Below are 27,385 nucleotides of genomic sequence, written 5' to 3'. Positions count from 1 at the left end.
AGGTTGTGTTCGTAGACCACTCCATTCCCCACGGAAAACAACGACCACTAACGAAGCTCAGAAGCGCGACCGTCAACACCCACAGCGGCCAAAAGCTTCCAGTAAACCGGGCAAGTAACAAGCCTTAAATGAACACAAGACCCAATTCAGTCAGCCACGAAGCACGTGCGAATGCATGCGCGTGCCATCGCATTGTGGAAGGGCCGCAATGCGCGTGCTTCGATACATGCCACCGCATCGTAAACAGCGGTGCTAACGACCAGACGGAAATCTAATAAGAGGGAGCACAGTCCCTCCCGATGACGAAGAAAGCGACTGTCTACTTGGTTAAGTACAACATCCTTTATGCCCCTGTTATCGTCAGTGGGAGACACGTGGATGCCTTCGTTGATACTGGAGCATCCATCAGCCTTGTCAACAAGAATATCGTGGACCCAGAAAAGATACGAAGTCGGCTGCCCATCGACGTTTACAGCTATGATGACAATGTTAAGCTAATGCAAAACTGGACGACGTTGGAAGTCGAGTTTAAGGGAAAGAAAATCCCGGTCAAGGCACTCGCCGCAGAAGACGTCGAGCTCGTGTTCGTTTTATCACGACTCGACATGAAGCACTTCCAAATGAACATAGCCTGGAAGGACGAAGTAACCCTAGACAAGGATGCGGATAGCTCACCTGCTGCTCCAGGTCAAATGGTCAGAACTGTGAAGAGGTCTAAGTACGTACCAACATCGTTCCCAGATTTGATATGTGTAGAATTTTATCCATCAGCAACATCGGTTATTGAGGTTCCATTCAAGCTACGCGACACATCTGCAGTGCGGAAAAAACCCTACAGCATGTCCCACGAAAAGAAATTATGGCTTAAGCGGGAAGTGTAGAGAATGCTAGATGCCAGGATCATCAGACCCTTGACGTCAACGTTGTCATCCCCAATCACCATAGCCCCTAAAGAAGATGGCATATTTCGTCTCTGCACAGATTATCACCAAATCAATTCCCAGACAGGACGTGCTCCTGGTTCTACAGGATCGATCTCTGTGAAGGCTATTGGCAGGTCCCTCTACAGGAACACATCAAGTCCTTTATTGCCTTTGTAACACCAATCGACGTGTACGAATATAACCGACTACCATTTGGTTGGAAGAACTCTGGAGCCAGGTTTCAGAAGATGATATTGTCACGAATGACAAGTGATGAGGCGGCGAATAACTGAATAACCTGAATGTTTAACGGGGCGAACTTGTGCCCAAAAATAAAAGGAAAAATAAAGATAACAGCAGAGCGTCGCGGGCGTCGAAGGCGGCGAAGCAGTAAGATCGAACGCTGATGCGAAACTAATTGTGGTTCGCCACGCGGAGCCCCTTATGTGCACACGTGCGGTTCTGGAAGATTCGGCATAGAAGGTTCTGCGTGTAGAACATTCTGACCTCGAACAAGCAGCACGGTTCTCGAATTTACCAGAACCTTACGTCAGCGTCAACAAAAATGCGTCCCCGCGACCAGGACTCTAGATTTCTGCGTGGAAGGCACGCTCGATAACCGTTAGGCCACGAGCGCACTGCCTGCTTGGTCAACTGCGCTCGAGGCATCACTCCCCACTTTAAAGAAGTGCATCGCCCCGATGCAACACAAAACAAAACAGAGCAAATAAAAAGGAAACTAGACTAAATAATCATTTGGAACACATAAGGTCCACAGTCCTATCGAGCGTAGTACGGATTCATTCAGGCCGTGGTGGACGGCGTGATGATGTTCTTGTTCCGTCGGGCATCACCTCGTAGTTCAGATCTCCAAGTCGACGAAGTACCTTGTACGGTCCGAAATACCGTTTCAGGAGTTTCTCGCTGAGGCCACGGCGACGAATGGGGACCCTGTCTGCGGGCTGGAAGTGGACGTCCCGACGACGAAAGGTGTAGCGGCCAAAGTCGAAGCGTTGTTGAGCTTTAATCCGGAGTCTGGCGAGCTGACGGACTTCTGCCCGTTGGGCAACCATCTGAGGGTCGTCGCTTCTGTCGACAGCCGGTTCTTGGGGTAACATCACGTCCAGCATTGTCGTTACCTTGCGGCCATGAACCAGTTGAAAGGGTGTCTACCCAATGGACTCTTGCACGGCCGTTTTGTAGGCCAACGTGACGTACGGCAACACTTCGTCCCATGTCTTGTGCTCGACGTCGACGTAGATGAAGGTCATATCGGCGATGGTCTTGTTGAGTCTTCCCGTTTGCCCGTTGGTCTGCGGGTGGTACGCCGTGGTGCGACGATGGCTGGTGTGGCTGAGAAGAAGGACTTCTTGCGACAGCTGGGCCATGAATGATAATCCACGGTCTGAGATTGGGATATGGGGAAAGCCGTGCCGGAGGACGATGGACTCGATGAAAAACTTGGAAACTTCGACAACAGTCTCTGCAGGAAGGGCTTTCGTTTCGGAGTACCGGGTGAGATAATCTGTGGCGACGATGATCCACCGGTTCCCCGACGTCGACGTCGCAAAAAGGCCGAGTAGATCCATTTCGATCTGCTGAAAGGGTGCAGTTGGAGGAGAAATTGGCTGCAGGAGTCCGGCCGGCATCATCGGAGGATTCTTGCGTCGCTGGTACTCGTGGCATGATCGTGTGTATAGGTGGACGGTCTTGGGGAGCTTGGGCCAGTAATACGTTTCACGAATACGGGCCAGTGTCCGGGTGTAAACAAGGTGTCCGGACGTTGGGTCGTCGGGGCAGGCTTCGAAGATCTCCTCTTGAAGGTCGGTCAGAATTACCAGCAGCCAGGACAAGTTGTTGTCCCTGAAGTTCTCCTTGTAGAGAACACCTTGTCACATCACGAAGTTCGACAGGGCTCGTGAGAAAACACGTGGCGTGGTACTCCCGCGCCCTTCCAGGTGCTATATTAGTGCGCGCAGCTCAGGATCGTCTCGTTGACGTCGTGCCATGTCGTCAATGTTCACTGCGCCTAGGAAGCACTCGTCTTCATTGTCGTCGCTGCTGCCGGAAGGTGTTTCGACGGGCGCTTGAGACAGGCAGTCGGCGTCGCTGTGCTTGTGGCCGGACTTGTAGACCACAGTCATGTTGAACTCTTTTAGCCGGAGACTCCATCTAGCGAGGCGTCCTGACGGGTCCTTGAGGCTGACAAGCCAGCAGAGCGAATGGTGGTCCATGACTACGCGGAACGGGCTCTCGTACAAGTACGGACGAAACTTCGTGATTGCCCAGATGACCGCAAGGCGTTCTTTCTCAGTCGTGGAGCAATTTTTCTCCGACGTGGATAGTGTCCGACTTGCATAGGCGATTACTCGCTCGGTGCCTTCTTGTAGTTGAACCAGTATCACGCAGAGTCTTGCATTACTTGCGTCCGTGTGGATCTCGATTTCCGCATCCTGACCGAAATGTCCAAGAACACGAGGAGTCTGGAGTCGTCGCCTCAGCTCGTCGAATGCCTGCTGCTGCTCCTCGGCCCATTCGAACTTCTGGGCGTCCTTCGTGAGGTTTGTGAGCGGTGCAGAAATCCTAGCGAAATCCCGAACGAAGCGCCGATAGTAGGCACATAGTCCAAGGAACCTGAGTACGGCCTTCTTGTCTGTCTGCGCTGGAAATCCTGCGACAGCGCGAATCTTTTCTGGGTCCGGGCAAACGCCTTCGTTACTAACCACGTAACCTAGGAACTTCAGTTCGTCATAAGCGAAGCGACACTTTGACGGTTGGAGAGTGAGTCCGGCGGTTCGTATTGCTTAGAGAACAGCTCGGAGACGTCGCAAGTGCTCGTCAAAGTTGCCGGAAAAAAACTACGACGTCCTCGAGGTACACGGGACAGCTCTGCCACTTCAGTCCTGCCAGTACGGTGTCCATGACATGCTGGAAAGTTGCTGGCGCCGTGCATAGGCCGAAAGGCATCACATTGAACTCGTACAGGCCATCCGTCGTGACGAAAGCTGTCTTCTCTCGGTCGCGTTCGTCGACTTCGATTTGCCAGAAGCCACTCTTCAGAACCATCGATGAAAAGTATTGAGAGTGGCGCAGCCGGTCTAACGTGTCGTCGACGCGGGGAAGTGGATATACATCTTTTTACGTTACCGTGTTCAGCTGCCGGTAGTCCACACAGAACCTAAGCGTTCCCTCCTTCGTTTTAACCAGTACGACTGGAGAGGCCCACGGACTGCTTGAAGGCTGGATTATGTCGTCGTTCAGCATCTCTTGAACTTGCTCCTGGATTACCTTCCTTTGTTTTACGGAGACTCTGTACGGCGATCGATGCACAGGGCGCGCGTCGTGCTAGGTAATGATGCGGTGCTTCGCAACGGCGATTTGGGGTACCTTCGACGATGTCGCAAAGCAGTCGGTGTACTCGGCGAGGAGGTCGATCAGCTGCCCTCTTTTCGGGCCCGGAAGCTTAGGGTCAATGTCGAGCTGCGCTGGCGACGTACTGTCTTGCTGAGGTGGCGAGGATTCTTCAGTAATCCCAGTGATTTGGGCGGAGCTCCGGAGTTCCTCGACGTGACCCACGGCTGCACCTTTCGTGATATGTTGCGTTTCATTTCGGAAGTTCGTCACGAGGACTACAGTGCGGCCATCCCCAAGTTCAGCTACTCCTCTCGCAGCGCCTATTCCTCTTCCCAGTACCAATTGAAGGTTTCCCTCCCGAAGAATGTCGCCGCGGATAACTGCATCAGTCACGACGGTTACGACGACACTTGATCGCGGCGGCAGAGTAACGTGGTCGGCAGCGACTCGGGCGGCAGCTGACGCTGTTCGGGGTGTCCCTGAAGGTGGAAGAGGTGTACTCAGCGTCAATCTGTTTTTACCAAGGTCGATAAGAGCGCCGTATTCGCACAAAAATCCATGCCGAGGATGACGTCTCTGGCAGAGTCTTATAGAATAGCGAATTTCACAGGACACGTCTTGCCGTGAACCTCGGCGGGAGCAGTGCATCTTCCGACTGGCGTGATGAGATGTCCCCCGGCGGTCCGTATCTGTGGGCCATCCCACAGCGTCGTCACTTTCCGAAGGCGTTGGGAGAGCCTCCCACTCAGAACGGAGTAGTCTGCTTAGTGTCAACGAGAGCCGACGCGTCGTGGCCGTCGAGAACCGTGGTCGGCAAAGAAAAGGTTGTCGATCCTCTCAAAGGGAGGCTATGCCGAGGTGGTGCGCAGGGGCCCTGCACCACGCTCGGAGTCGAGGGCCACCCAGGTCTCGCCAGAGATGCTGGCAGTGGCCCTCAAGCCCCCAACTCCTGAACGCAGGGAGCTGCACCCTCAGAAGCCTCGAGGGAGCACGCAAGCTGCCCTCTCACAGAGTGGGACGGCGGCAGCCATGCCCACTGTCCCTCCTGGACCCTCCCTGAGAGAGAAGGAGCGAAGCCCTCGCTCCAACTCGCTTGGGAGGGGCTCTTCTTCTGGGGAGCGGCGCGACTCTCGCACCGCCCCTGGCTCTAATGGAGTGGAACCGATGGAGCAGGACAATTTTCCCAGCTCCTCCTCCACTCCTCCCTGTGGATCGGGCCGAGAGCGGCAACCGCCCTCTCGAACACCCGATCACCCGAAGCCTGCAGGCAAGCCTGCCTGCAAAACTTGGGAGATGGAAGTAGCAGCTGAGGCTGCTGATCCATCCACAAACCTGTCTGACTTCGAAGACACGGATTGACAGACCCCAAAACCCAAAACCCAAGAACAAAGCAAAAACGCCTCTTAAGCCTCCGAAATAAACCCTCTACCCAAGGCGTTTAATTTCACTCCATGCATTTTCCTTCATGTATATACTCCATATATTTTAATTCTGGAGCTCTCGAATTTCACATTGTCTACTTTCTTATATGTATTGCATTGTGATACATATTTTGAGATCAGAATAACCTTGCTTTTTAATATTAATTTTATTATTCATTTTTAGCGATTTTAAAATTTGGTCCACATTCCTAATGCCCCTTTTAGCTGAACACATTTTTATGGCAGGAGGCTTTTTACAGTGGAATTGCAGATGACTTTTTCACAGCCTGGATGATGTTTACTCCTTGCTTCAGGAGTACACACCCTCTGCAGTATGTCTCCAGGAGACATATTTGGGACCGTCGAATAGTAATTTCCTGCGATCATTACAAGTCTTTCGCAAAGATCGCATAACAACGTCTGGCAGTTCCGTAGGAGTTGCCATTGTTGTGGGCGGAACGGTACCAGCTGTTGAAATTTTTTTGAACACTTCTCTGGAGGCTGTCGCTGTCCGGTTGATGTTAGATCGCCTTATTAGCATATGCTCCCTCTACGTACCCCCTTCATCTTCCCTGAGGCTGACCGATCTTGAACGCCATGCAGACCAGCTTCCAGAACCCTATGTTCTCCTAGGAGATTTTAATGCCCACAATCCGCTCTGGGGAAGTCAACGGGTCGACAGCCGAGGATCTGTTATAGAAAGGTTTCTCTCCCGAAGAGCTGCCAGTCTCCTAAATACTGGTGAGGCCACATATTTCAGCTGGACTCACCACTCCTTTTCCTGCATTGACCTATCCATTGTTTCTTCATCCATGTTCACAAATTTTACCTGGACTGTCCTAAACAATCCACGTGGCAGTGACCACTTCTTTATCCGTCTCATCGCCACAGAGCCCCCACCTATTCTCCCCTGTTGCCCTCCTCGATGGAATTTTCTATAGCAAACTGGGAACTTTTCCAGGAATGTGTAACGTCTTCTGTCCTGCCTGTAGCACACTCTATTGAAGAAGAAAATGAAATCATCACAGCTGCCATTGTTGATGCAGCTCTTGCTGCTATTCCACAAACCTCGGGTAAGCTACCCAAGCGCCCAAAGCCTTGGTGGGATAGGGAGTGCCGAAAGTCTAGAAATCGCCAGAATTGCGCTTGGGCTAAGTTTCGGCGGTATCCCACCCCCACCAACCTTCTCGCATTCAAGCACCTGCGAACAGAAGCCCGACGCGTCAGGAGATAAGCGAAACGCCGTTCCTTTCACTCGTATACTTCCTCCATTAATAGTTTTGCTCCAGCCAAAATTGTATGGGACAGGGTAAGGCGAATGGATGGTGATTACGCCCACTTTTCAATCCCTCTGCTATCAGCCGACGATGGAGAGGCGTTTTCACCTTTGCAGGAACAGGCTGATGCACTGGGTAGACATTTTGCGCAGGTCTCCAGCTCTAAGAATTATACGGAAAAGGTTTTGCGCTTTAAAACCAAAGCTGAGAAGGTCCCAATGCGCCGATCTGATAGCTGTGCCGAAGAATATGACCGGCCTTTTACTCTTACTGAGCTGCGTCGAGTCATTGCCACAGCAAAAGCAACATCTCCCGGGGTTGACGACATTCATTACACTATGATTTCCCATCTGCCTGAAGCATTCCTCGTCATTCTCCTCCAGTTTTTCAATAGCGTGTGGGCAGAGGGGAAGCTGCCGAGCGTGTGGAAAAAAGCTATTGTCATCCCTATCTTCAAACCGGGAAAAGACAGAAGTAAAGCCTCAGCTACAGGCCTATAGCCCTAACTAGCTGCCTGGGAAAGACATTCGAGCGGCTGGTTAACAATAGGCTTATCTTCATTCTTGAACGGAACTCGCTTTTAAGCAATTTACAGTGTGGCTTTCGTGCCGCCAGGTCCACTGCCGACCACCTCGTACGATTGAAAACGGCCATCCGAGAGGCCTTTATAAACAAGCAGTTTTGCCTTTCAGTATTTTTTTACCTTGAAAAGGCTTACGATGCCACTTGGCGGTACGGTATCCTTCAAGACCTTATCAAGATGAATATTGGCGGGAATATGTTTAATTGCATCGCAGACTTTTTGCGGGATCGCACCTTTCAGATGCGATTGGGAACAACTCTTTCGTCATGTTTCATCCAGGAGAATGGAGTCCCACAAGGACGTGTTCTGAGCGTTAGCCTCTTTTTTATTAAAATCGACTCTCTGTCCCGAGCAATACCACCTTCGGTCTCCTACTCGCTTTATGTTGATGACGTCCAGGTCTGCTTTTCGTCATGTAATTTAGCTATCTGTGAGCGCCAAATCCAAGTAACCATTAATAAAATGAGTAAATGGGCTGATGAGAATGGTTTCAAGTTTTCTTCTGAGAAGACCGAGGCGGTTTGCTTCTCCCGGAGAAGGGGAATGTTTCCCGAACCATCGCTTCACATAAATGGCACACCCCTTCCCGTCCGACCGGAACACAGGTTCCTCGGTGTGACGTTTGACAGCAAGCTTACTTTCGGCCCCCATATCAAGGCACTGAAACTGAAATGCCAGCAGAAACTAAACATTTTAAAAGTTCTTTCACATCGCACCTGGGGCGCGGACAGGGTATGTCTTTTACGAATTTACAGGGCTGTAGTGCGCTCTACCCTGGATTATGGAAGCCTTGTTTACGGATCTGCGAAACCATCCACCCACAAGATGCTTGATCCCATTCACCACCAGGGGATCCGTTTAGCAACGGGGGCATTCCGTACGTCGCCGGTACTTAGCCTGTACGCTGAATCGCATGAGTGCTCGCTGGAGAGACGTGGACTTTTTCTCGCTGTTCAGTAATTTCTAAGACTCCGTTCTTTTCCGCAAAATCCTGCTTATGAAATAATTAAGAACATAAACCATGAGCGCTTATTTCAGCACAAACCATCTGTAACCCCTCCCTTTGCACTACGTGTAAGAATTGCTGCAGAATAATACAATTTTGATGCTCCCTCTCCTGTCCTTGAAATTCAACAAAGAAATGCACCCTGGAAAGTTGCCAATACTTGTTGTAATCTTTCTTTGACCAAGCACAAAAAAGATACAGTTGGCCCTAGTGTCCTCAGACAAGAATTCCTAGAGCTGTGTACCTCGTACAATGGCTACAAGCACTTCTTTACTGATGGATCAAAAACCACAGACTACGTTGGCTGTGCTGCTATCGGCGAAGGCTACAGATCTGTAAAAAGGTTAAACGAAAATGCCTCAATTTTTACTGCCGAGGTTTATGGTCTGATAACTGCAGTTGACCACATTGTCAGACATCGATATAGAAAGTCTGTCATTTTCTCCAACTTTCTGAGCTCACTGAAAGCACTCAACTCTCCAACATCTTGGAAGCACCCTCTGCTTGTGCAGCTTTGTAATACACTAACACAAGCACTGGCAAAGAAAATACAGATAGAATTCTGCTGGGTACCTGGCCATATTGGCATTGAAGGCAACGAGCTAGCTGACGGTGCAGCTTCTGCGTGTGTAGATAGGACAGTTGACCATTACAGCATCCCTGCTACTGATTACCGAGTACCACTAAAAAGGAAAATAAAATATGCATGGCAGAGGGAATGGGATTCCCAGCTGCAAAACAAACTCTATATGATTAAGCTCATCCTGAGCGAGTGGCGCAGTGCCAGACACCGAAAGCGTTTTTATGAGATAGTTTTATGCCGATTGAGAATAGGACATACTCACCTTACCCATAGCTACCTCTTGCGTAGGGAGAGTGAACCGACCTGTGACTTTTGTTCTGAACCATTAAGTATACTTCACATTTTGATAGTTTGTCCACACTTTGAAGAGAACCGTCGAACCTGTGTTTCTATATTCTATCGGGAACATGTACCATTTCACTTGGCTCTTTTTCTGGGTGACGAGCCTCTTGTCCCAGTCTCACAACTTTTCAATTTTTCGGAAGAAACTAATATTCTGCGGAAATTATAAGTCTAGTTCCTAGTAAGGTCCGCTTTGAGGCTTTAGTCAGTCCGAAAAGAATGTAGGCCTCCTTTACACAATGTTTCTGGCGCACTATGGCCCCGATGCTGCTGCGCCAAAAAAACCCAAAACCAAAACCAACCTCTATCACTACTAATTCTTGTCTTCGAACTTGAACCTCCCTGCTTCGCATTATTACGAATGATAATATCCGAGGTTATACCCTTTGCTTCGCAGAGGTGAAGTTACTAACGTGTGTTGATGAGGTGCCGCTTTTCTGTTCGAATGAGAAGAGGGTAGAAAAAGGCCTTCAAATAACAGGAGAACTGCGACCCAACTGGAGGGAGAATGAACACAGGAAAATCTAATGGCTTCTTCATAGGCGCTTGCGCAACCGTGCCAGGACAGTTTGCTGAGTTATCATGGAAGCGCTGTCCCTTCATGTATTTCGGCGTTGCTCTAGATCAGGGGTCTCCCGCCGGCCCGCGGCTTGCCACGGTACTTCCAGGGATGCCCTCCCGAGGCCCGCTTCCGGCAAGCCTGCTGCTACCGACGCAAAAATAAGCTCGCTTTAATTAAACGCCGCCACGACGCGCAGCAAACGCGCACATGAAGATAGCAGAAAGGACGAGAACTAATAGTTTTCTATACTTTAAATTTTCATACTTATATTCCGTCCCTCGAAACTGCGACCGACATCCCAATACGGCCGCTTAGCCAAAACGTCTAGAGATCAAACAAGATTCGATAATCTATATTTAAATTCCGTTGTAACTGAGATTAAGCAAAAAATCATTAGTATGGAGGGCACTATATATTTCAATCTTCGCAAATGCAGTGGTGTGCAACATTTTTTAAAACTATCTAAACTACTGTGTGTCTCAAAAGGTATGACACCGTTACCGTCCAAAGGTACAAGCTTTCCATAGAACATTTGGGACCTATATTTGGAGCTCAACTTGGGAACGGATGAAACGCGATTACTTATTCATGTCGTTGCAAGCTGGTGGCTTAGGTCTGGCACATTTATTAGTTCGCCAAATCGTTTTGCGACTTTTTTTTTAAATTTATCCGATCCTTTCCTGCTTAGGATCGTTAAAACAAAAGCTGACACATCACTTGCCCTCCATGGTTAATTCGACAACGAATTCTGCTCCAGGACAACGCTGAGGCTTTTGGAAAGAGGTAGTTAATACCTTTATGTTTTTAAAATTCCGCTTTTCATTAGAATACCTATTTGAAGTATCAAGAAAACGGCTATCACAATTTCTGAATAAAATTTTCTTTCCTATTCCACTATCAATGGACACGGTTTAGTGACTGTAAACGACAACATGTATTAAAACGAGCAAAGCGAATGTGTATATTTCAGAGCGCTTAAAAACGTTTTTCTTTCAGTTAAAGACATCAACGCTTCTATAACATCGTGGATCCAAGAGTGTGGTATTTTGTACCATGGTCAATTGATTGTCGATTGTGTCACCCACCGGAAACATTAGAGCACTGCTTATCTACTGTACAAATACCGTTTTCGTCTCGAATGTCTTCCAACAACCTCTTAAAAAAGATACAGACTTTATAAAGACCATAGTATTCGTTTTTTACGCATACCTAGTGAGGCAAACATTTCCTTTAATTTATTTATGCCGATAGGCCTCCACAGCATCTGGAAATGCCCGAAAATTGATAGGAACGCTGACATATTACGCACCAGAAAATCTATTTTTGTATCAGATATTTCGAAAGTATGAAGTGTTTACGAAGCTCAACAACCAATACCTGAATGGTTTGTACTGTTCGATGCGTGTTTAAGACTTCCTGACTTTCCAGGTTACAGTCTGCTTAGAACTGTGGCGTTTGTTTGTGAAAGAGCGCTATAGGACTGCCGTTTAGGCAGACATTCCGCTCAACTTTTCACCCCATATCTAACACTCTGTACATAATCATCTTTTCACCTTTTAATCTTGTAGCCTTAATTTGTAACCTAACTTTCCATGTAATAAAGACAATCAAAAAAGTGTCTGCGTGGCATAGTGGGTATCGAGTCTGGTTTGTATAGGAAAGGTCGTGGGTTCAATCCCGATCCGACTAATATGCTTCGAGGTTTCTTTTCTTTAAGGCAAAGTAATTGTTTATCGAGCAATCAGAATTTTCCCGTTCCACTGACGCCGACGTCGACACCGACGCCGAATTCTCTGCGTCCCGCGCTCCTAAACGCTATCGCGTTAACAAAAACAAAAGGCGCGATGCTCTGTTATGAGGCGCACACTGTTGTGATGTGTAAGCAGTGCGACCATGAGTTAGGCGAAATGGCGGCTCCTATCAAATTCGAACCCAGATCTCCCTATCATACTTTTTTTCCCCAATATAAAAGTTCCCGGGTATTTAGCATTTTTGCAATCCTTGGGAGGTATAAGTCTAGCGGTTTAATATATACATATACATACTTTCTTCTTTTAGGCAGCGGCACCCTATTTGACCTCGAAGATGTTATTTACCAAATCCTCCTGCGAAGTTGCTCTTACAATGAAAGGCTGGCAACTTTTGATGTCACTGGAGATAACAAAACCCGAGGTCCCATTGAAAACCTCGTCAAGTACGTTATGCTACTATTAATTCCGAAAAAAATAAATTACAGAACAAACTAAGGTTGATTTAAATTGAAATCAGTGATGTTAACAAGTTTCAACGCCAAACTACAGATCGCTATTTGTGACTACTAAAAATGTGTTTCAAATATTCCTGTGCGCGAATTTGTTTGTACCGTGTCATCTGCTTATCCTTGCTAGTAGCGCCGAAAAGCAGTAAGTGAATTCAACAAAAAAAAAAACTGCTTTTATAATTTGCGTTTGTCAGTAGACATGTTGTCAATTAACAAAGGTGCATAACAGTGAAAAACGCTCACCGCTGGTGACATCGTTGATGTTAGAAAAGCAACGCAAGTAACACAACGTGGAAACCCCGAGAGAAGCCACAACTGCCAAAAATTCTTAAGGTTCGCTTCGTTTCTTCGTCATTTCTTCAGCAAACCGGTAAATTTTTGGTGTCTTACGCTTCTTCTTAGAAAATGCTAAATTTTTTAACAACTGAATCTTACAATATCCGAGACCATTCAATATATATACGTTGCGCTTATTAATTATTGTTTAGTTTGAATTAAATCCTATCTTAAAATGTACCTCTGTACTCTACAAAGATCTAATCGTAAAATAACAGTTCGGCGTTCTTTGGCTGGTTCATATTTAGTGCCCTAAGAAGTTATTTAAAAGACGCCCTAAAAGAGTTATTCGTGAAAAATCTATAAGGGGTTCTTAAGCTCCTCTCTTGTTGCGAAAGAGTTCTTCGTCGCCCAGTTGACATTCTAGCATGTCAGAGTGCGAGAGTATTTGAGGCGGAACTTTCTTGACGACTTGAAAGAGGTCTTGATGCGTCGAAGGTCCTTTGAAAAACCGATTTTGTTTGTAGAGTGTATTGCATAGATTATCCAAGGAAGCTCTCGGATCATTTGGACGGTCCTTGCAACATGTGCGAATCAACACGGTATAATTCACAGACTAAAGCCGGGGTCACACTGCTCATACATCCTTCAAAGACAGTTTGCAAACACGAGTCATCGCTATAACCTTGGCTCGAATGCCGCCTTCCAAGTTTTACCCTTGAACTCATTGCCATGCGGCATTCGAGGCACGGATTCGCGGTGACGAGCGTTGGAATCTGTATGCACGCTGTTTTTTGTATGAAGTATCAGCTGTGTGACCACGGCTCGAAGAATAACTCTGGTCGAAAACGAAAGCAGAATAAATGACTGGTGTCACTTTAGTAGCATGAATGTGATAACAGCCGAAATATTACCTCAAAGGGGCGATACAAAAATTGTTTGTACTTTGCGCAAATGAGGCTTAGAACGGATCCCTGACGTTAATGACCTATGATACACGCGTTCGTTTATAACCCCGCGCAATAGAAGTCCCAGAAAAAAAATTAAAGAAAAACGAGCAGCGTTCACCTCCTCAATTCGCAGCCAGAACAAGCGGCCGCGTGATCTGGAGCCGATTATATGCCACCAGTGTTGATCATAGTCACGCGCTGGGGTTGGCAAAGCACAGGACACGCGCTGAGTTCCAGACATTGTCATGGCCCGGCTATTGTCGTCGTTGCAGCGATTGGACACGGGTCAATACCGAATGCTCCTCGAGCTAGAAATTATCACGGGCCCAAATCGAGTGCCCACGCAATGCTCGGGTCCAATCTATGGGCCGCATTTAAATATCGTCATTGGGGTGCATTGCGATCCCCGCGTTACGTCATCAAATTTTGCAAAGGAGAGATTAAATGAAAGTGATCGCTTTTGTACTTGAAACTACACCGCAACAGAGGACTTTCTGGGCCAGTGGCGTAGCCTGCGAGTATCCTCGAGTCGCACTAGTGCCAATAAGTTTGTGCAAAGTGAAAAACATTCTAAGCGAATATCGTTTCACCGCTCCTTTAAAGTGAAACCGCGTACCCCACAAAACCCTACTTTAAAGATGCGACCAGCTGCTCTTCAGCTGGCGGCAAGCGCGTTACCTTTTAGTTAAGTAGCACTGGCGCAGCACATTTGTGACGTCATGTCGCAGTAGAGCTGCGGTCGCTTGGTTGTACCCAACGTTACTAGATTGTCTCAGTTGTGAAACTCCCCCGGAAGGGGGTACCCCCCCTCCCTCACTTCAATCCGCCTGCCGTCGTTCGAAGCGCCATCTAAACTTTCGTCTCACAACTGTGCGTTCCATAGAGCAGAGCTGAAACACCATCTAGACGCCGTGCTTCGAAACGTACGTATCGCATAGAATGCACTGCAGTTACCAAAGCAGCCGTCCGGCGCGTCAAGCTACGGCAGGCGAGTCGGGGTGAGTGAGGGGGGGGGGGGGGGGGGGGGGGGCTTGGCACTGCTCGTGGCTTGCAGCATCTATGAGCAGGTCCGTAACTTAGCTAATCTAGTAACGTTGGTTGTACCCGTTGTACCACGTACCACAACCCCCTTCTGACATCACGTCGCAGCCGGGTGGATGGATAAACGTTAAAGAGGCCCTCCGGAGCGTTCTCCGATGGTCTATTTATGGCGGTTACTCAATCTACAGGCCCTAAGGATCCTAAAAATCATAAAATTACGGTCATGCGCGGCGAATTTCCCTATTAAAATTGCTATCAAAGTCCCCGGCACGCCCCCCTTTCTGAGATGACCCCGGAAAACGGGAGGGTCATCTCTTTACGCGTCAGCCGATAAGCGAAGGATTCCGGCGTCACTGTGCGTCACCAACGCGGCCGACCGCCGACCCGCGGAGGGATCTCTCCGGACTTTGTGCTCGGCAGTCGTCGTTCGTCGCACCGCACCGTCGCGCTGCTATTGCAACACGCAGTCGCATTCCACAGATGACAAGGAAAAGTTTGATTCGTTGACATGGAGGGCTCGCAAAGCTGGCTCCGGAGTCGGGATCCACGAGAAGAAGGAGCACGTGTCCCGCAAACGCACGCCTGCAGACGCCCCGGGAGGCAGACGAGCCGACGCGCCGACGCATCACCCCTTAGCAACAAGCTTGCGGGGAGAAAACGTAGTTCGCTTGTTTTGGAGCGATAATTGCGGACTATGTTTCCCGCACCACAATCAGTTTACGTTTTTCTCAAACTCTACTTTACAACAAGCTTAAAAAGTGTTGCAATAATAACGTGCACGCTCTTTAAACGGACCACCAAATTCGGTTTCCTAACTTATTTCGCTGGGATTTAGTGCAGAAGGTGCCTGAAGTTGGTGGAAGCTTTCACCGAAATTGTGAGAAGATTGGGTCACCTGAGTGAATCAAGAAAAATCAAAACCTATGTTTTCCTTATACTTTGGATATACAGTAAAACTATTATATGTTACTCTTCCGTTTATTTAGGCTAAATTATGTGAAGAATAGGTAAGCAAATTCTATTTTGTTTACATTTCAAAATGTTTTCATCAATAGCATACGTCAGGATATCCCACAACGATTTTCTGATGATTTTGAGATAAAAAGGCTCAGCCATAATTTTTCCGTAGACAAAACAAGTTTTTCTTTTGTGTTTGTTTCACTGCGGAGGTTTTATGTATTTATACTTTCATTTGTTGAATACACCAGCTTCGAGCACCTCTGTAGTAAATTCAAGCGCGATAAGATAAGAAACCGGTTTATGCGGTCAGTTTAAAGTGCGTTCAATTCATTTCACCCACGCGGTAATTATGAATGTAATTATTTACTACTAATTAAGGTTTCCATCTGTGAAATAAAGTATCATCTGACGAACGGTATTACAGTAACTGATAAAAACTACCGCTTATGCTAGCTTTAATAGCGTCGGCGGTACTACGGAGATTAATCTTATCAACGGCGAGGGGCAGCAGTAGCCATGCCTTGAAGTGTTATCGCGATGCAGATTAAAGCTACAGCTTTAATCTGCATAGCTTTAGCTTTAATCTGCTCGATTAAAGCTAAAGCTACAGAGGGCGCTGTGGTCGCTGCAAACGTGGTGAAAGAATTATCTGCGGGATCTTTTCAAGCATACTCGAAGAATGTCTGCTTTGCACATATGCAAAACATGTCTGCCAACAGTTTGTTTAGGGCCCGTGTCACAGTACCGCCATTCAAAAAAGAGGCCTTAGACTGTGTCTCCAGATATAGTTTTATAGGCGGCGTGAGCGCAGCTTAACGATACAGTTTTTCGATGCAGGTACACACCAGTCAAGATCAAAGTCGGCCCAGTGGTCTACCTCGCCGCCAAAGTACAGTCTCTAAAGCTGTCTGCTGTATACGTGCAGATATTTCACAACAACCAGTCTGGCGAGGAGGGTAAGGCGTACATATCGGAGCAAGTAGAACACGAAGACGAGTATACGTGGTCCGTCACCAAGGGGGCTGATCTCACCGTTAAAGCCAAGTTCAGTATAAACGTGCCACTAATTTATCAGTTCTCGACAGAATTTTCGACAACACTCAAGACAAGCTCTGGATCCACCAGGGTGGAAACACGTACTACGCGACAACTGATTAAACAAGATATAAAAATACCCCCCGGAGCCACTATCGAAGCCAAGTGGTACGTCAACGAAGCACAAGTGGTGCGTACGAGTCGGTATTTTTTGTTGATATTTCGCTTAAAGGTTGGTCAAATATCACACTGTGTCTATAAATACACCGGGTTTTTTTTTAGCCTCCTTTCTGGGGAGTGACGGTGATAAGGTCAGAACAAATCTGTGAACGCGCAATAAAAGAATTATAATTGCTTGCACATCGAGACGCCACGTGGAACCAACTTTTCGCAAATATTCTCGCATTTTATGTTAATGAGCGGCAAAACCTTTTTTTTCTATGGGGAATTATTATCAAAGACACAGACAATCAGAACCAAAATGTTTATTCTACATACAAACAACTTTAGAAGGATTGTCCAGTGAAAGCCGGAAGTTACTCAGTTTTCGGGCTGGTCACGTAGAGAGGGCCTAAGCATAGTAAAATGTGATATTTATTTAATTAAAACCCATATTTGTTAAATAAATTATTAACATCAATATGAAACGTGACGCCAAATTTCGCAAGTGTGCATGGCTTCTCGTCTCGTGACTTGACATCAGGCATGGTAATGTCAAAGCCGCCGACGTAGACTTACTTCTGGTTTTGATCAACATGGTGGATTATGCGTACAAAGATCGTTGTCAGAAAATATTGGTCTTTCCTCCATACCGTAAATATTGCCTTTCTTAGGAGCACGTTATTTTACTGAGACAGCAGTCAAGAGCTGCCGTGGCTCTCTCGCCGTGATGTTACGTCAGAGCTTCCGCATTGGCCAACAAAAAACGGTGTGCGTTTCGTGGGTGCAATCTGAGCATTTGGGTGCTGTATAAAATTGAACTACTTGTGCTGCGAAGTATGAAAAATTCGGATATTGTGACCATGATATTCCTATAAGCAATGACAATATAAACATTTGACCGGAAAATCCCTCGAAGTAAATTTTTATGGAGATCGTTCAACCTTCCTGGCTACCTAAAATAAACCATCACGTAGCTAACAGCGTAAAACAAAACGGCACCAGTCTAACACTAGATTCATAAAAAAAAAAAAGTCAACTGAATGCACACCCGCAATAAGAAGGCTTGTAACCAGGATAATATGTAGGTTTTCTTCGCGTCGGTAATGTTTCCCGGCACTATAACGGATTGTCCAGGACAGAAAGACCACCGCCATGTTTAGCTATGAGGCTGCTTATAGCGGTGCACAGCTGGTGGTTTCATAATCGCCTTTGAGATTTCTGGAGTTTGACTTTCCAGAGAACGCTACTTTTTTTTCGTAGCTCTTGTGATCTCGCAGAAAATGTGTTTTCTTCAGGTACTTTTTTGCCCTCGCATTCTTGGCGTATTTTGATCTGAACTACCCAAAAGAGTTTAGGTAGAATAGACGAATATATGCGTGGGTTCTCGAAGACTTGCTTTGGATGTGTAAAGCCTGGGTCCCACTGCTGATACAAAAGACAATCTGCAAATACGAGTCACTGTGACATCCGGGGTTCGAATGCCACGTGCAAAGCTTTATCCTTGAAATCGTTGCCATTCGGAATTCAATGCACGGATCTCGCGGCGACTCGCGTTGGAATCTCTCTGCAGACTCTCTTTTGTCTGATGTATGATCAGTGCGAGTCTGACTTAACACATCATTCAAAGGACAGTGTGCAGGCACTGTCTGAGGCTTATGAGGGACACATTGGGCGCACAAAACCTGCCTGGACATGTACGAAGCAAATATGCTCCCTACATGATTCAGGTGTACCTTCAGGTAATCGTGTCATCATGTGGCAGCGAACAGTCTTTATTTTGTGATATGTACGACCATGTCTTAACGAGGCTCGACGTATTTGCCGCATGACCGGAGGCTCGCCTGCGGAGTCCAGTTTTCATGTAGAAAGTAAGTCATTGTGGGGTGCGCAAGGGTCGTTTAGGCCGGGGCAGCGCAAAGGCACGTAGGAATCCCCGTCTGTGTGGAAAAGTGCATTTTGCGCATATTTATTTGTTTTGCTGGCTCGATTCCTTCCCCATCATTCATATCACGCCACTCAAACTTCTGGTAACCCGCCGCGAGCAAAGCGCCCGCAATACAACATCTAACGTCACATTTACAGTGTTGCCATTAAAGTTTTCTAAGCCGGGATCACACTGCTTATACATGGTACAAAAAAAACTGTCTGCACACAGATTCGAACGCGAGTCACCGCGAGAACCGTGCTTTGAATGCCGTATGGCTATAAGTTCAGGGAGGAACCTGAGGACGTGGCATTCGAACCAGGGATATTGCGATGACTCGTGTTTGCAGAATGTATTTTGTACGTGCAGTGTGACCCCGACTTTATCCTCTTGGAACAAACTTAAAATATACAATAAATTAACAAAACAAAAATTATTGTGACTCGTAATTCGTATTACTTGTTTAGATCTATATATTAACGTGTTGCATTGATTTTGAGGAAAATCAGCGACAATCAATATTTTGCCTTACTTCGCTGACGATTTAATCGAAACTTGGGTGACACCATATGTCTGTGTCTTCAATATGTTGCATCTTTACAGGTGGTGCCATGGGTAGCCGACATCTTGATGGAGGGATACGTTGCAGCATTATTTGAAACGCCCGACAAGAAACTAACATGGGGGTACTTAAACGTGCAAGAGTTCGAACACGACCACCTAACAAAATACGAGGAAGGCGTCACGTTTCAGGCATTGGGGCTGTTCCAAGCGAACGTAGCACAGAGCTACCACCTCTCTACCACCCAGAGAAAAATAGCGCAGCGCACCACAAGCATGGCCAAATATACTTTTGAGCAAGAAACCTCATGAACCACGACCGAGCGGATGGAAACAAGTTTTCGAAATAATAATAAAAAAAACCAATGAAAGCCGTTCTAATCTTCACTTTTTTTGCGAGTAAGCGGGAAAAGAAACTGAAAAAGTTTTGTTGATCCCTTGAAGGTTATTCCGGTCTTTAAGTCTGGAGACGTATTGCTTGCTAATAACTACCGTCCAATTTCTCTAACAAGCATACCCTGCAAACTTCTGGAACATGTGATCTACACCCACCTCGCTAATTACCTTTTAGATACTAACTTCTTTTTCCCGAACCAGCACGGTATCCGAAAGGAACGATCTTACGAAACTCAAGTATTTGAATTCATTACCGATATACATGAGAACATTCACTCACGGGTGCAGGCGGAAGCTATTCTTGTCGATTTCACAAAGGCGCTTGACTGAGTCCCGCACCAACGCCTATTACACAAAAATAGAAACATTAAACATTCACCAGTCTCTTGGTCACTGGATCAGGAAATTTTTTTCCCTTAGAACTCAATCCGTTTCAGTGTCCAACGTCTCTCTCACGAAATTTCGGTGAAATCTGGAGTCCTTCGGGGATCGGTCCTTGGTCGCTGCTTTTCTTAATTTATGTAAATGATCTTCCTAACTCTATTTGTTAGAAAATTAGACATTTTGCGGACGATTGCGTAATATATAGGCGTATCGTCTCAACAGAGGACAGCCTCACCCTGCAGCGTGATCTAGATTCTCTATTCCCATGATGTGAGAAATGGCAAATGACCGTCAATATGTCGAAAACTAAATTTCTTACCTTTTGTACGAAAAAAAACACGACAATTACCAACAACTACAAAATAAGCGGCTATAGTCTTGAAAAGGTTACGAATTATAAATACCTCGGTGTTACACTAACTGAAAATCTGGGTTGCAAAATGCATATCGATTCTATCGTTAGTAAAGCAAATCGTACCTTCGGTTATTTCAGAAGAAATTTGTATATGGCATCCTCTGATGTATGTTTGCTGGCCTACAAGTCTTTTATTCGTTCGACGGTCGAATAAGCTGGAATATTTTGGAATCCCTGGGAAGACTACTTAAATAAGAAACTCGAATCTGTGCAAAAGAGAGCCGTTCGTTTTATTTTTAGAGGCTGCTCTTTTTCGTCAAGCGTGGCAGCTCTCAAGTCCAAAGCTTGCCTTACATCACTATGCTCTAGCCGCAAAGTATCACGCCTCCCATTTCTCCACCGAGTTTCCTACCATAATCCGTATCTTAAAACTGTGATTCTACTGCCCCTCTACCGATTTTTTTTCTCGGTCGAAGAAAATCAGGTTGCCATCCAGTCGCACAAAAATGTATTTCGAATCTCCTTTAAACCTAGTTATTGGCGAGTGGAATAACCTACCTGAAAGCGTGGTGAGCAGTCCTGTTTGCGTTTTATTTACAAATGCTTGTGAAGACTCATTCTGCTAATTTTGTTTGTATACATGCAATTTGAATGAGCAGTTACCCTTTACTTTTTATAGTTTTATGTAATCCCAATTTTCGATTTTTTTATTCTTGCGTATTTTGTGTAATACAACGTGTTTGCATTTTTTTCTCCCCCTCGTGTAATGCCATCGGGCGATTCGAGGTAATTAAATGAAATGAAATAGGCGCTGCCACCGTCAACATAGGCAGTGGTTACAATGCGAGTTTCCGAAGTGGTAGCGAAACTTAGTTGTAAGATGTCTGCCTCATACGTAGCAGACCCGGGTTTTATTCACAGTGTGGGCTGACTCTTTTTTTTTTCCTCGAATTTTTTGTTTTGTCGAGGCATTTGGCGATATATATGAAGTCTCTTTTTTACGATTGACACTGAAAAAGAAATGAAAGTTGTCGACGAAACATTGGTGAACTAAATCGCATGGGACTCTATTTACTGATGTGCATGGGGGACAGCGGGGCTTGGGTTGCCGGCGGCGAAGCGGCGTGTACTGGGGTAGAAGGGGGGGGGGGAGGGGGGGGGGGCTAAGTGGGTTAATAGTTTGCGATTAGCAGCCGTACACTGTCGCCATGAAGCGGCGTGAACGCAGGCGCGGGGGGGGGGGGGGGGGGTAACGCGCTTCGAGTGATACACACGCCGTCCGAATCTGAAATTTAAGGTCCCGCGCGTTGCCGAGCAGCCACTCCGGCGTGAGCGTCATTGCTAGGGGGTCTATCACCTCCGCCGTAAAAGTTAGTGGTGGACCGAATCTGCCGAACTTCATTTCGGCGAAGTTCCTCGCATGCCGAAGTTTAGAAAGAAAGTTCGGCAAAGATTCGACAAAAATTCGGGAAATGTCTGCGCACGCGCACGAACGGGACGGGGCCACGGATCGCAACTGGACGCCGAGCAGTCGCGCGATTACCATCGTACAGTTTACTACAGCCAAAGGTTCCTGCGAGGTGTGGAGTAGGCGACACGGTAACTGTGCGTTTGTGACCTTTTGTGAGAATGGTTCTCTTCAATATTGTCGGCCTCGAGAACAGAAGATCGACCAGCAATTCACGCAGTCCACTGCGCAAGTGACAAATGATGCGGTGCATTCTGGATAACGGGATTTTAATTTGACCTTTCCATTGATGGAACGAGGTAGTTGAAACATTGACTGACAACTTACAACTACGCTCAGTATTCGCAGCCCACTGCCGTCATACGGGGCAGAGTCACGAGAGCTTGCCAGAATGTATGGGATGCAGCTGGCATCCTCGACATAATGTGATACATGTTTTCCCCCTTCTTTTCTTTCCTTTTTACGCACTTTCTGTAGTGTGTATTTTCTGTACATTTATATATCGGTTTTGTTTTTTTACATGTGGCGGCGGGCTGGAAGGCGCTCTGCCTAAGGGTTTTCACCTATCTGCCTAGCCCGGCACACCACCACATGGGCCCCTTCCAGGATGAGCAGATAGAATTAATATTATTATTATTATTATTATTATTATTATTGAAGTGAAGAAGAAGATGTCGCCGGAATTGGTCGTTCTTTTTGATCATACTGAATATTTCTCTTTACGTTCATGGGTTTCGTCGATGTAAGACCACTGGTGACGTCTTACAATCTGCACAAGGCGGAGCAAGTTCCTGGATCTGTGGCCCGAAGCTCTTTCAAATAATGGCGAATTCACTGGTCGTTTTGGAGCGCGCCGGGATCGACTTTTCTGGAGCGAGCCTATTTCACTGGGCGATCGGGATCGAGACCGACGTGTTTCACTGGTCGTTTTGGATTAGCTCCCGCTCCAGATCTCTATCTGGATCCGTGAAAAGTCGCTCCCACGATTTCGGCGGATTCAACTGGAAGCCAGCCGGGCCAGCCCTCGGCGCACACACCTGACTTCCTTTCTCGTAGGGCATCTCGCCTGATCTCGCCCATCTGGCGAGATCAGGCTGGGCTCCTAGATTGTCTCGACATCAGAAGAATTCGTAATGGCCGCTTGCTTACCCCTTGGCTCGACAGCCGGTTCGTTTTCCAGGAAGGAAAAGAGAAGGTATTCGGCCGCGCTACGGGCATTCCGGCAATCTTTGCTAGAAGCGCCTGAGCCATTCCTGCCGCTCGTGCGTCGAACACGTGTTAGCGCCGCGATTGCGAAAACGTTTTCAAAGCGACCGCGGCGGCCGCGGAAAGGGGATTCCTGGGAAAGGCATCAGCCGATCCCGGAGCAGTGGTCATGTTCCATTTTGATCCGTAGGCGGCGTGACCCCGTTCGGATCGTGTGGTCCAGTCCGGATCTGGTGAACTGATCCCGGCGCGCTCCAAAACGCCCAGTGGAATTCGCCATAAAGCGGCCGACATTATCGTCTGGGGCAACCGCTCGACCACCTCCATGCTCGCCATCTTGATCGTCATCCTAATTCGACGGCCGGCCTTGTCCTTTTGAGGGTACTTCAGCGCTGGGCTTGCAGCCGGGCCTTTGGATACACCTACTCGGCGCAAACGTTAACGCAAACTTCAGCGCAGGGTCTTAAGTGCCCTCCTGATTCTATGCAACGTGGTGTGTTTGTACTCTACGGTTACGTTCGGTGAGCCGGCGTTTTCTTTACTGGATCTTTTGGCTGCCCTTCCTTATTGTGGCCACTGGGAAATGTCCGCTTCGCAACGTGGGATGGCTTCCCCCTAGCAAGCGATTCGTCTTTATGCTACGCTTGTCAAAAGGCTGTGCCTTCAGACGGACGAGTTTTGAGCTGTTCTTAGGGTCACGGTGCCTATCATCTTGCACCAACGTGCACGGGAGTTGTGGACGCTGCGTTCAATACCATGGGCAAGGCAAAAAGGGAGAGTTGGGTGTGTCCCAAATGCCGCGCTATGAAATACAATAAGAACGGCAGCTTTGGTGGTGTGGTTACAAGTACGATGATTAACGAAGACAACCTGACTCTCCAACTGAGTGCGATCGATGACAAGCTGCACGTGCTCTTCCCTTTGAAAGAAAAGGTTACTGGGTTGACGCAACTTCCAGCAAAAATGAACGATTTATAATAAAAGCAATATTTACACATCACAGTGAAAGTAATTGTCAAAACGTTACCTGAGACGATGAGGGGCCTCGAGAAGTCGTTGGAGTTCTCCGGGCAATACGATTCATTGCTGGCACTGGTAAAAGTCAATGTTAGTGAAATAAAAGATCTGAAAAGTGAGGTATGCGTTCTGACATCAGCAGTAACCGAGCAGAGGTCCGAAATACGCCGATTACAGGCAGAGTTGAATGACTCCGATCAGTACAGCCGATTAAGCCACATGGAAATCCGCCGACTACCTTACCAACCAACCGAGAACGTCAGGGGTTTGGTTGACAACTTGGCTTCTTTAAGGACTTTCAACCCTCTGACATAATGACGGTTCATCGCCTGCCTCCGAAGAAGGATTCTAATTTCGCTCCTCTAGTGGTTGTAAGGTTTAATTCCGTCACCAACAAAGAGACCTGGATAGCAACGCGGGGCAAACTGAGATCTCTGCCCGGCTTCCCTATACTATACTTTAATGAAAACCTCACTTGAATCAACAAGGAGCTTTTTGGAAGGCTAGATCTAGAGGCAAGACGAAGGAATATCAGTTCGTGTGGGTAAAAAACCGCAAAGATTTTTGCAAAGCAGAAGGACGGATCTCCGGTCATTCGCATTAATAGCCTAAGGGGCATTGACAAGATGGGCTAGAGTGATGGAAGAACGGTTTTTTAAATGTCCCGACTTGTCATCTTTTCGTGAACTGTTATGTCCTCATTCTGGTGAGACGATTACCTTTTTGCATGTGAATATCAGAAGTCTAATAAAATACTGGGATCCGTTTTCAGCACTCGTTAAAAATAGTTGCAAAGATTGTGATGCCTCTGTTTTAACTGAAATTAACGTCGATGACAACCTGTTTTATACTTTTTTATTTCTGGGCACAAAAGTTTATTTCGCACGCGACTAGGCGCCAGGGGTGGTGGAATCATGTCCATATTTCACTTTTGAATTGATAAAACATGTTTCTGACCAATTCGTTTTTATCTTTCTTTGCTGAAAAAATTATCGTGGGATATTTGATCGATCCTGTTTTTTATTGTTTCTGGGTTGTATAGAATTTTATAGGTTCTTTTCTCTAATTTTCGTGTTCAAAAATCTATCTACCCCGCACTGCTGTGTTAGAACTGTAAAGGGGACAGAGACCTCGTCAGGCATCACGCCTTTAGTCTCTGCCCAATTCCCGGTCAATCCGGAAAGAAAGAAAGAAAGAAAGAAAGAAAGAATAGGAATTCTAGTTAGGGAAGTTTTGCTTAGTGAGGTTACCGATATTTATTTTGCTCATTCAGAGTCATTTTCTCTGAACCTGAGTAACAAAAACTCCTCCTGGTCTCTGTTGGCGTTTTACAGGCCCCCTTCCAGAAATCCTACTATTTTCGTAAAGGAGCTAAAAACAGTACTAGCGGGACTCTCATCAGTAGAAAAGATCTGCCTTGTAGGGGATTTTAATATCGATTCTTTGAAAACATCAAGTTCAATTGTCTGCGACTATCTCAATGTCCTATTCAACGTAGGATTTGTGAACGTCATTAACTGGCCAACACGGGAAGGATACATGACAGATAAGTTAGTATCATCATGCATAGATCATATACACTTGCGTGCGTCATCTAGTATTATTACGTCAACAGTAATATTGCAAAAACTGGCGGATGATTATTTCACAGCGTGTCAAGTAATTTGTGAAGCGACAATCAAACAAACAAGTCCTACAATAAAGCAGGTCGAGGTTGCAGATAAAAAAATGGACAAACTGGTGAAAAGACGGTGAGAGTGCAGGCGAGCTGGTGGTAGCTAATCATGTCGTATTACACCTATAACACGTAATACACGTATTACACTTTCAGACGTTCTCTGTGTCTGTTCCTTCTACTGAAAGTTCTTCCGATTTCTTCCACCGCAGTCTCAGGTGTGACAGGACAAACTGGTTTCGGCTTACCAGTGGCAAGATTTGTTACGGAACGTAAACTACGACGATGTCTGCTCTAATTTACATTTAAGTTGGAATTCTTTTATTGAAGATTCCAAAAAAGTTCTTGCAATTCGACAACGCCGTGGGGAGTATGTTTGGTTGAATGCAGATATTCTACAAGCCATTCAAGATAAGGATATTTTGTGGAGAAAATGCAGGCGTTCTCCCCAAAATGCACGACTGAAAACAGAATATCGTTGCGCACGTAATCGTGCAAATGCGCTCCTCTGGGCCACCAAAAGGAGACACTTTCAAAAGGAATTTTATCGTGCAAGATCAAATGGAGCAAAAACTTGGTCTCTACTCAACCAACTCCGTGGAAAGAAGCCTTCAAATTCAGTAGATGAGGAGCTTGAAAAAGCATTTGGCCCAATAACATGCTCAGTTGTTGATAAATTTAACGCAACTTTTTCACAGTTTTCGGGCGTTCCGCAGAATGATGTTGCCTATTCAATTCACTCGAGGGATTCGAACATGACGTCAGCTTTCCTTCCTGAGTTATCAGAATGCGATCTGAAAAGTCTGCTGTTTAGTTTTAAACCTAGAAAATCACCTGTAGTTGATCGTATCAGAGCAAATGACGTCATCCTCAATTATGATGCAATTAAACATGTCCTTTTGCATATGTTAAATGGTTTCATTGCACAAAAAAAATCCATAATAACTTGAAAAATGCAGAGTTAGGCCTCTTCATAAAGGAGGAGATCGTCGTAAGGTCGAAAATTATCGTCCCATCTCGATTTTGTCTTGTATAAGTCAAATTTTTGAGAAGCATTTAAAGCAAATAATGAGTCAGTTTCTTGAAAAGTTCGAAATCATATCCAATAATCAATATGGTTTTGTCACCGGACGTGGTACGCAGCCATTACTTGAAAATTTTGCAGATGAATTACATTACGCATTCGAAGAAAATGAGGTCGTATGTGCTCTTTTTGTGGATGTTTCAAAGGCATTCGACAGTGTTAACCACAGCATTCCATTCCAAAAGCTTTATCATATTGGCTTCCGAGGTCCATTTCTGGAGCTACTAAAAGATTATTTAACTGGACGATCTCAACAAGCTCACATAGGTCCCAAAAAAAGTTCAAAGCTCGCCTTGAGATCCGGAGTTGCACAAGGATCCATCTTGTATCCGTTACTTTTTAATGTCTTTGTCAATGATATGTCAAATTCAATAGTTAGCTGCAAACTGTATCAGTATGCTGACGACACTGTACTGTTGTTGCGCCATATAGAATACGAAAATTCAATTTTTCTTCTCCAACGTAAAACCACACATTTGATTGAATGGTTTCAGCAAAATGACTTGCAAATTAAAAACACAAAGACACGTCTGGTGTGTTTCCGGAGTCCGTTAAAATTTGTTATCCCAGATACTCCACT

General features: G+C 46.3%; 1 protein-coding gene across 1 annotated transcript; it reads left to right on the top strand.

The window, feature by feature from the left end:
• The first annotated feature begins 299 nt into the window (after window positions 1-299).
• LOC120836103 lies at window positions 300-19,532 on the top strand. Its single transcript, XM_040211875.1, has 5 exons — window positions 300-718; window positions 12,060-12,245; window positions 14,304-14,312; window positions 16,376-16,763; window positions 19,263-19,532. Exons 1-5 carry the CDS (start codon window positions 300-302, stop codon window positions 19,530-19,532), a joined length of 1,272 nt encoding a protein of 423 aa, XP_040067809.1.
• Window positions 19,533-27,385: the final 7,853 nt, after the last annotated feature.

This window comes from Ixodes scapularis, unplaced genomic scaffold (assembly GCF_016920785.2).
Source record: "Ixodes scapularis isolate PalLabHiFi unplaced genomic scaffold, ASM1692078v2 PGA_scaffold13__105_contigs__length_92229423, whole genome shotgun sequence".
NCBI lineage: Eukaryota > Metazoa > Arthropoda > Arachnida > Ixodida > Ixodidae > Ixodes > Ixodes scapularis.
The sequence above is the reverse complement of the archived record's forward strand: the minus strand, read 5'-3'. Positions and strand labels throughout refer to the sequence as shown.

Coding starts and splice junctions, on each gene's coding strand:
- LOC120836103 (XM_040211875.1), top strand. CDS start 300: ATGACGAAGAAAGCGACTGTCTACTTGGTTAAGTACAACATCCTTTAT. Junction 719..12,059: donor AGAACTGTGAAGAGGTCTAA/GTACGTACCAAC, acceptor AATCCTTGGGAG/GTATAAGTCTAGCGGTTTAA. Junction 16,764..19,262: donor ACGTCAACGAAGCACAAGTG/GTGCGTACGAGT, acceptor GCATCTTTACAG/GTGGTGCCATGGGTAGCCGA.